This window comes from Sorghum bicolor, chromosome 6 (assembly GCF_000003195.3).
Source record: "Sorghum bicolor cultivar BTx623 chromosome 6, Sorghum_bicolor_NCBIv3, whole genome shotgun sequence".
Lineage (NCBI taxonomy): Eukaryota > Viridiplantae > Streptophyta > Magnoliopsida > Poales > Poaceae > Sorghum > Sorghum bicolor.
Window position 1 is genome coordinate 54,442,511 of NC_012875.2, and position 8,947 is coordinate 54,451,457.

General features: G+C 48.8%; 1 protein-coding gene across 1 annotated transcript; it reads left to right on the forward strand.

The window, feature by feature from the left end:
- On the forward strand, positions 261–2,676 carry LOC8057684 (probably inactive receptor-like protein kinase At2g46850). Its single transcript, XM_021462810.1, is given in 3 exon segments — positions 261–1,233; positions 1,235–1,374; positions 1,476–2,676. Coding segments are annotated over 3 exon segments (2,022 nt in total). The 5' UTR covers positions 261–385; the 3' UTR covers positions 2,510–2,676.

The following is an 8,947-nucleotide window of genomic DNA, read 5'->3' on the forward strand; positions in this document are numbered from 1 at the left end:
CAGTTGGTGATGCTCTAAGACTGTAAAACTATGACAAACGATATAGAATGGAGCAAAAAGAAAACCTTCAAACTCAAGTCACCATTACTGTTGCGGCTCCTATCTCGGTGCGCCATGGAAATGCTCAAGCTCTGCCTCCAAGCAAAGCCAAGCTGCCCACCCGCCGGCACGTGGGCTCGGCCGGGGCCGTATTCCGTGCTAACAGTCGTTGGCAGCCGTTGGTCGTTTGATTGCCGAGCACACGAGCTTCACCTGATTCCACCCACTAGCTAGCTCTCGGTCTCGGTCAGTCCCACTCCCACGCGCCAACCCAAGTGTCCGAACTCCCAAGCGCAGTCCACCTACAACTACCCAGCAACACTACACTAGAGCTCTCTCAATCGCCATGCCGCGCGTCCACGACCGCCCGCCGCCACCCATGACTCCTCTGCCGCTCCGCCGTCTCCACCTCCACATCCTTCTCGTGCTCCTTGCAGCATCAGCCGCGCAGGCCACCGACGCCCCCAGTGGCTGCGGCGGGGGCGACCGCTGCGGCGACCTCGTCCTCCCCTACCCTTTCCATCTCAACTCTTCCTGTGCCAGCGCCGGAGCCAACTCCTCCTTCTTCCGCCTCTCCTGCAACGCCAGCGCCACCCTCACCCTCGCGCTCGGCTCCGCCACGTTCCGCGTCCTCGCCTTCCTCCCCTCAGGATCGCTCCTCCTCGACTACGCCCCGGCGTCGCCGTCGCCATGCGACGCGGCCTACGCCGCCTTCTCGCGACCGACCTCCCCGGCGGCCGCGCTCGACGCCGCGCCCTTCCTCGCCGTCACGCCGGCCAACGTGCTCCGCCTCTACGCCTGCGAGGACTCCTCCCTCTGCCGCGACGGCTGCGATGACGTCGCAACGTGCGGCGGCAAGTCTGGGTGCTGCTACCCGCTCTCGGACGGCAGCGTCTGGAAGCCCGGGAACGGGCTGGGCGTTTTCGCCGACTACGGGTGCCGGGGTTTCTCGAGCTGGGTCAAGAACCGGTCGGCGTCGGCAGGCGGGGTTGTGAGGGGGATCGAGGTCGAGTGGGCCGTGCCGAGGGGCAGCGCCATGGCAAAATGCGCCGATGGCGCGGCGCTCGTGAATGCCACGGCACTGCACAACGGCGTGCGGTGCGCGTGCGCGGCGGGTCTCGTCGGCGATGGCTTCGCACAGGGCACAGGCTGCTCCAAAGGCACATGTAAGTACAAAAGTGCACACGGTTCTACTCGTGCGATCGATCTGCCACGTCGACCTCAAACACACGTATGCATTTGTGTACACAGCCTGTAGCAATGGTGAGCATGCGGGTGACGGCAGGGATTGCTGCCAGGGACGATTCTGCTCCAAGAAGGCAGTCGTCCTTGCCGGTACGCGGTCACTGCACATTGTCCTGATGATTTGATCAGCCAGATACTAGTACGTGCGAACACCTTTTTCTTGTGTTTGCTGATTTCGTCTTCGTTCATAGGATTTTTCGTTTCGCTCTTCTTCCTGGCGGCGGCAGTCTCGTTCTGGCTGTTCCTGAGACAGCCTTCCAAGGACAGCCGGTGGGACCTCGACCCGGCGTGCATCCCCAAGATCCTCCGGAGCGTGTGCGACGCGAAGCAGTTCACGTACGAGCAGCTGGAGGAAGCAACGAAGAGGTTCGACAGCGAGAAGGCCGTGGACACCGTTGACGGCACGGTGCACGCCGGCGTGCTCGACGACGGCTCCCTGGTTGCGGTGCAGAGGATCGGCTACGAGACGCAGGGGAAGCTGAGGCTGGTCCTGGACCGGATCGAGCTCCTGTCCGAGATCTCCCACCCAAACATCGCCCGCGTCGTGGGCTTCTGCCTCGACTCCAGCAACGCGCTGCTGCTGGTGCACGAGCACTTCGCCGGGGGCACGCTGGAGGAGCACCTGCGCCAGATGAAGTGCCGCGTCCTCAGCTGGTACCACCGGGTGAACATCGCCATCGAGCTCGCCAGCGCCCTCACGTACCTGCAGGCGCACGAGACGGCCTCGACCTTCCTGTACGACCTCAGGTCCAGCGAGATCTTCCTGGACACCGACTTCGCCGCCAAGATCGCCGGCTACAAGCTCACGAGGCCGGCGACGTACTACTCCGCGTCGTACGACCAGGACGTCGTGTGCAACTTCGGCCACCTCCTGATCGAGCTACTGACGGGGCTGAGGCAGCAGATCCCGCTCGACTCGGTCGCGCCCAAGGTGAGGGAAGGGAGGCTCCACGAGGTCATCGACCCCACGCTTCTGTCGGGAAAGCAGCTCCCGGCCTCGCACGATGAGGTGAGGAAGGTGTTCGAGCTCGCCGTCCGGTGCCTGTCCAGCGCCGAGAACGGGCTCTGCATGCTCGCCGTCGCCAGAGAACTCATGCACATTCTGAGGGACAACAACGGGAGCAGCAGCAAGATCGAGATCTCCCTCGACGAGACGTTCTCTAGCTCCAGCCTGCTGCAGATGATCTCCATGTCGCCGGAAACCCTGCACCACCATCTTCCTTAGTCGGTCACACGATGATCCTTCTGCTTGTTAATATCCAGAGAAGAGCAGCCTCTTGTTGAAACAGCTCTGCTGCTCTGAAGTCCCTTGTGCATGCTTTTCGTGCCAATGTTTGGTTGGCACTGTGTAATCGGCGTCCCGTAAATGTTTATTGCACAGTAGTACTCCGACGCCGTGTGATGCCTGCGGATACGCATTACGGTGCAGTCAATGCGATAATCTTTATGATTCCCAAGAATTTCCATCTGAATATGTAACTTGGCTCTAGTACATAGTGGCGCGCGAAAAATTTCTTGGAGAAGGCAGCTGCTGCAATCTTTACAGACAACAAGTACGGACACTTGCAATCTTTACTTGTACAGATACGTGCAATTTTCGATTTTCGTCAGGGCATGAGACAACCATGCACAATAATTTAGACTACAGGAGACAAATACTTTGAATCAAATCTATGTAACTCGAGCTCAGGTTCAGTAAAGTGCATACAGGAAGTTCATCGTATGATTCACCATGTCGCAAGAGATTTCATGAAAAGCCCATATTACAGAACTATCACTCTATCAGTATATATGGTCTAGATCTAAGTGATACATAAAAAAACACTTTAGAACAGAAATGACGATAGGGCACGCTTACTTAACTTGCCCATTTGCTTTGTTGAATCTCCAGCATTAAGAGCAGCCCCAACTCATGCAGTAGTTTTAGGGTTAGTTTGAGACAACTCCACAAATTCTGCTTGACAAACTCCACCGTGTAGCAGCTCTAGAAAAATTCGAATTTCTAGAGTACCCACTTAGATACTCTGACAACTTCACTTTTTTCCTAGAGTGGAGCTGCACCTAGCTGAAAAAATATGGAACAGAGCTAGAAATTGTGCTTAGTTGAGTTTCTAGACCAACTAGGCTTGGATGAAATGGATGACATGTAGATGGCAGTGGTACCTATAGAAGCTACGATACTGTTTTGTTCGCTTGAGATTATCAGTCGAATCTGTCAGCCATTCAGCAGTGTTTTTCTCTCATAACAAATCAGTCAACAGTACTTTCTACCATGGCTTATTAGGTGAATAGTGGCTTAAAAATATATTTGTATTAGGTGAATAGTGGCTTAAAAAAATCCGGTCCTATTTAGAGACCTACTATTTTGAATGAAACCGCCACTCATGTATGCCAGCATTAGCCGTGCCCTAATAAGCATCAAGGTTTTGAGCTCTACCATTTTAGATTTTCATAATATGGTGTGGTTAGTTTGCGTTGGTGCCCCCAACCCCCACGTTAGACGCGACCCTGTTTGTGTGTGCTTACTAGTACAGAGTAGAGTTGTGTTGAATTAGTAGAACATAGGGAGAAATGAAAAGGAGAGTACCATGCATTATTGTGGTGGAGAAGTTCTTGAAGGCGCAATAGTAGTTGTCTTGCAGATGAATGTGAGTTGGAGTGGTGATTTCAAGTGAAGGTAGAGCTTTTTCCTTCCTTGGTCTGTAACAATCACAACTTTACCTAGTAAAACTCTAGAGCATATGCATGCTAACAAATAGTAAAAACCTAATAATCTAATCTATACTTAGCTCTATTATTAAAGAGCATAAATTAAATTTTCCATATTTGGTTAATCTTTGCACAAAGTATTTAAAGGATTAGTTAGTTTCTTTTGAGAGCTAATTTAAGGATTAGTTATGCGATCTGTTATGAGAAAGAGCTTATTTTCTTATGTTGCTCGTTGTTTTGGGCCTCGGCATCCAGATTTTGCTAGGTAGGCTTCTTTCCATATTTTTTTTGTCGTCACTCGTTCCGCTACAAGAGGCTTTGAACATGTGTAGTTTTCTAGTTTTATAAAGTTGTTTTCAGCTTCTTCGACCAAATAGGCTATTGAAAACAATTTCTTCATAGAATTTGTTTTGTGGGTCTTCTCTAAGCGTAGGAAATAAGGTGAAGTTGAAAATACTAGCTTCTCCTAGTTTTCTCTCTACTATCTTCCTTGACAAGTTGTTGTACCAAACTTTTTTTGATATGATCATAGGATTCAGACTCCAAAATGAATTCAAATGTATGGCATGATTATTAGATAAATATTGAAGCCTATTGCACATTTGCACTTATAAATTAGAGTAGCCGATTGAGTCTAGACACTGTATATAGTCAGATTCCAAGATAAATTAAAATGGATATTACAGCTATTGAATAAATTTCCTAACCACAGCTATTGTCTGCTACATTAACGTAGCGCTGACAGCGAACAAGTCAGAGACGTGGAGTATCCTTTCCACTAGAGCCCAAGCCCCAAAGGGGAGGAAAGGATTTAGGTAGGTATACTACTTGGCGGACCGAGTCCCTCGGCCTATAAAAGCTGAATAAAGACAAACGATAGGTTAATTCCAAGTCTAAATCTTGCTAAATCTATATCTAATAATAAAGAGGTAAAATTTCACTCCACCCCTATGTTTCTGTTTGCTATCCACGACTCGAAAAATATAAGCTACTCGCAGGGATCGAACCCTAACCAATAAGGTTGAAAACATAAAGAACTACCATCACACCTTGTGAACTTAAGTTCTATTTGACAAAGTTTTTTTATATTTCATCGTAGCACGGATGGCTCCTGTGCAGCTTGGAGCATTCGGCAGTGGGTGGCAACGTGCATCGTGCCTCTCTGTGTGTCTCCAATTGGCTTTATGATTTTTTTAGTAGAGGCTTCATGAATTCCATGCTTGGACTACGGCAAAGGCCCAATATCTACTAGGCCGGCCCAATTACTTAATAAAGATAAATTAGTATCTGCTCAAAAAAAATATAAATATTAGTAAAGATGGTGAATTGAAAAAACAAAACAAAAATGAAAGCACAGCAAGTGGCCCGTCCAGTCTGCATCCATTTTTTTTGTTCACACATACTCACGCCATCCTAAAATAAATATACATCTTAATTATTGAAAAATGAAACTTTTTAAAATTGAACAAATATATACAGTATATCATTAGATCGGTGGTGGAATATACTTTTATAATATATTTAATTTAAATTATTATTTTTTTCTATACAGAGTCAAATTTGAAAAGAATTTATTTGATCTTTTGCTAAGCGAAATATACATTTATTTGAGACGAGAGAGTACTCCCTGTAATCAAACTTGATGAAGTTTATTTGACTAGTATACACATGTTCACTTGTCTGAAAAGTCAAAACTGAAAGTACTATTCGCTGATGTTTTGAGGAAAAAAAAAATAATATTGAATGGCTGACACTCGAGTGAACATGATGTAACAACATTAAATGGCACGACAGCGATGACGTTGCGTCTGATATCAACCAGGGACAGTGACGCAATGGGAGGAATCGATCTGGTAGCTCTTGGACGCTACCGATCCCGATCGAGAACGTCGCGTTGCTATCGGCGAGCTCCAACTGCAATGCACCCATGACCTATCTGGCCATCTCAGCTCCCGTGTGAAATCTTAGCTTGGATTCCTCTTTGGTCGGCTGATCCTTAGCGCGACGTTTTTCCCTTTCAGGTCTCCTTCAGGATGGGGCCGTGGGGGCACTGCCTGCACGGCCCGCACAAGCGCCCATCCGTGATTCCGTGTCACATGACCATCGGATTGAACGACACTAGGGAGTAGGAGCCTGACGCTGCACTTTGCATCCACCGATCCGTGCATTGTGCAGTGCAGCTGCACTTAACTCTCTGTTGACCTGTTGTGGTTGCTTGACAGTCAAGAGCGCTTGTATACACGTTACGCACGGATGGGTCACTCTCACTGGCTACAATGGCATGCCCATGATCCATGCCGGCCCATGGGCCAGCAGGCCGAGCAGTAATAACTGTTGGGGTTGGGGCCTTGCGGGGGAGATGTGAAGCAGCAGCCAGCAGCTGCAGTGAAAAGGGCGTCGTTGTGGGTGGTTTTTGCCAGGCGCACGGCGGCGTGCTACAAGGGAAGAAGCAGAGACGGACCGCTGGGCAACGCCGACACTGTTGTTATGCTTATGCCGCGGCGCCTGGGCTCTGCGCTTTCGAATTTCCATGCGCGGGGCATGCAAAAGCCTGCGGTGCGTGGGCGCCCTTGTGTGGCTGTGAGCCTGTGACACCAGACAGCCAGCCAAGACAGGCAGGCGCGCGCACAGCTCAAAAGCCAAAAGGGAGCGGATGCATGCAATAGAAAAGGGAGGAGGGGAAGAAGGTGCAGCAGCAGCCATGCAGTGCAGGCAAAGGAGGGGAGGAGCGATTGAGACGACGATCAGAGGCGACGCCTGTTGCCGTTGTTCAGGAAAGCAGCGGCGCATGCATGCACGCATAGTAGTATGCTCCGCTGCTGCTAATTCTGCGCCTGTGTCTCTGCCTGCCTGTGCCTCTGCCCCGGACATCGATCACCGTTTGTGATGGAGTAACTATGCTATGCATGTCCCGGCACTGTGTATGTGCAAGTGCTCCGCTTAATTAACATGCATGCCTTCGTCTGTTGCTGGGCATCTGATGTTGGAAAAGGGTAACTCCTGCGCCCCGTACTTGCACTGGACTGGACCAATGCGTATAGCCATGCTTGGTGGTTTTCTGAACTTTTTTTTGCCATAGATTATGAACTTTTTTTTCTCCCTTGATGAGGGTCGTCGATGATCTGCTGCCAGACTTGGACAGCACACAAGAAACCTTGGGCGCCCCCTTCACTAACCGTGTGTTTGGTTGGGGTTAGGGTGAGTTGGGTTGGATCCAACCTAGTTTTTGAGGACGGAGCTAACTCAAAAGAGTATTTGGTTGCACTTCGATTTTGGGGACAAACCCAACCCGTTTTAGTGTTTGGTTGAAGGATTGAGGATGGAGCGGTTCCGTTCGGTGTTTGGTCGAAGGAATTCAGTGTTTGGTGAACACCAACCCGGCTGGAGTGGCTCCGTCCGCCAAATTTTGACGGACGAGTCCAACCCGCATCTGAGAGGAATATTCCACTCTAGAGCCAACCCAACCCTCCCATCCTTCAACCAAACAGGCACGGGAACGGGTTCACTCTGACCCGGCTCACCCCGCTCTCCAACCAAACACACGGTAATTAACCTCGCCGTCGGCCTTCATCCTCGCTCTTCCCCTCTGCGGGCATGTGAAATCACAGGTCAACTGAAAAACGTCGGCAGCAGATTAGGGACTGACAATGTACGTACATGTATGCATGCATGGTCAATGGGATCACATCGTAATCAATTTTGGAGGGGACTGTTCTAGTACATGCATGAGTGCTAGCAAACACAGACAGGCTGTTTGCACTGGATACATTTCTTTGGTCTTGCGTGCTCCAATAATTTCCTGACGAGGAACTCGGTCGCGATCGGAGAGGACCACTGTTGCCGACTGTCAGGGCCCACGTGTCAGGTCCAGGCTAGCCTTTGGAAGATTGGCCCACTTCTCCAGCTACGCCCGCAAGAGACGGACGTGCGTGCCTGGTATGGATCTATGGCATTGGCATCTTCTATAGCTTCGAGTGGTTGCCCTGCCCGTCTTTCTGATGACCCGTCGTTTTCACAGCTGTATTTGCCATTTGCCAACAGTTTTCTTTTTAGGCCCTGTTTAGTTTGCCCTCTAAAATTTTTTCATCCATCCTATCGAATCTTTGGACACATGCATGGAACATTAAATATATATAAAAAATAAACTAATTACACAGTTTGGTTGAAAATCGCGAGACGAATCTTTTAAGCCTAGTTACTCTATGATTAACCTTAAGTGCTACAGTAACCCACATGTGTTAATGATAGATTAATTATGCTTAATAGATTTGTCTTGCAGTTTCCTGACGAGCTATGTAATTTATTTTTTTTATTTATTTATAAAAATCCCTTCCGACATCCTTCCGACACATCCGATGTGACATCAAAAAAATTTTATCAGCAATCTAAACAGGGCCTTATTGCTTCGTCGTCTTCTTCACGAAATCTGATCGCAGATGGATCGGCACCGCACCTTTTCATTCGTTACTCGCTCCCGCGCACATCCGCTGCAAAAGCTTGTCAATTTGGGTTTGGACCGGGGTAACCACCATGGGAGCGCCATCGGAAAGGCAGTGGTGGATTAGAGATTGAACGTATTCCGAAGCCAGTGGCGGATTAGAGATTGAACGACGGAGCCTGGAGGGGTGGATGGCTATAAGGAGGCAGGTACTCCCTCAGTTCCAAAAAAAAGTATCATTTGTTTTCGTGCCATAAGTTTAACTCGATTCGTAGAAAATACGTACAATATTTGTATCTTTAGATAAATTTGTTAAAAAAACTAGACTTAAAGGTCTTTTCAATGATATAAATTATATACTATAAATATTAATATTTTTTACTATATATTTAGTTAAAGTTATTTTTTGAGAAACACAAATGACACTTATTTTGGTAAGGAAGTATATGGCAATAGTTGGCAGCTGCCATACCCAAAAACAGTAGAAAAGACCAAATATATATACTTTATATATAC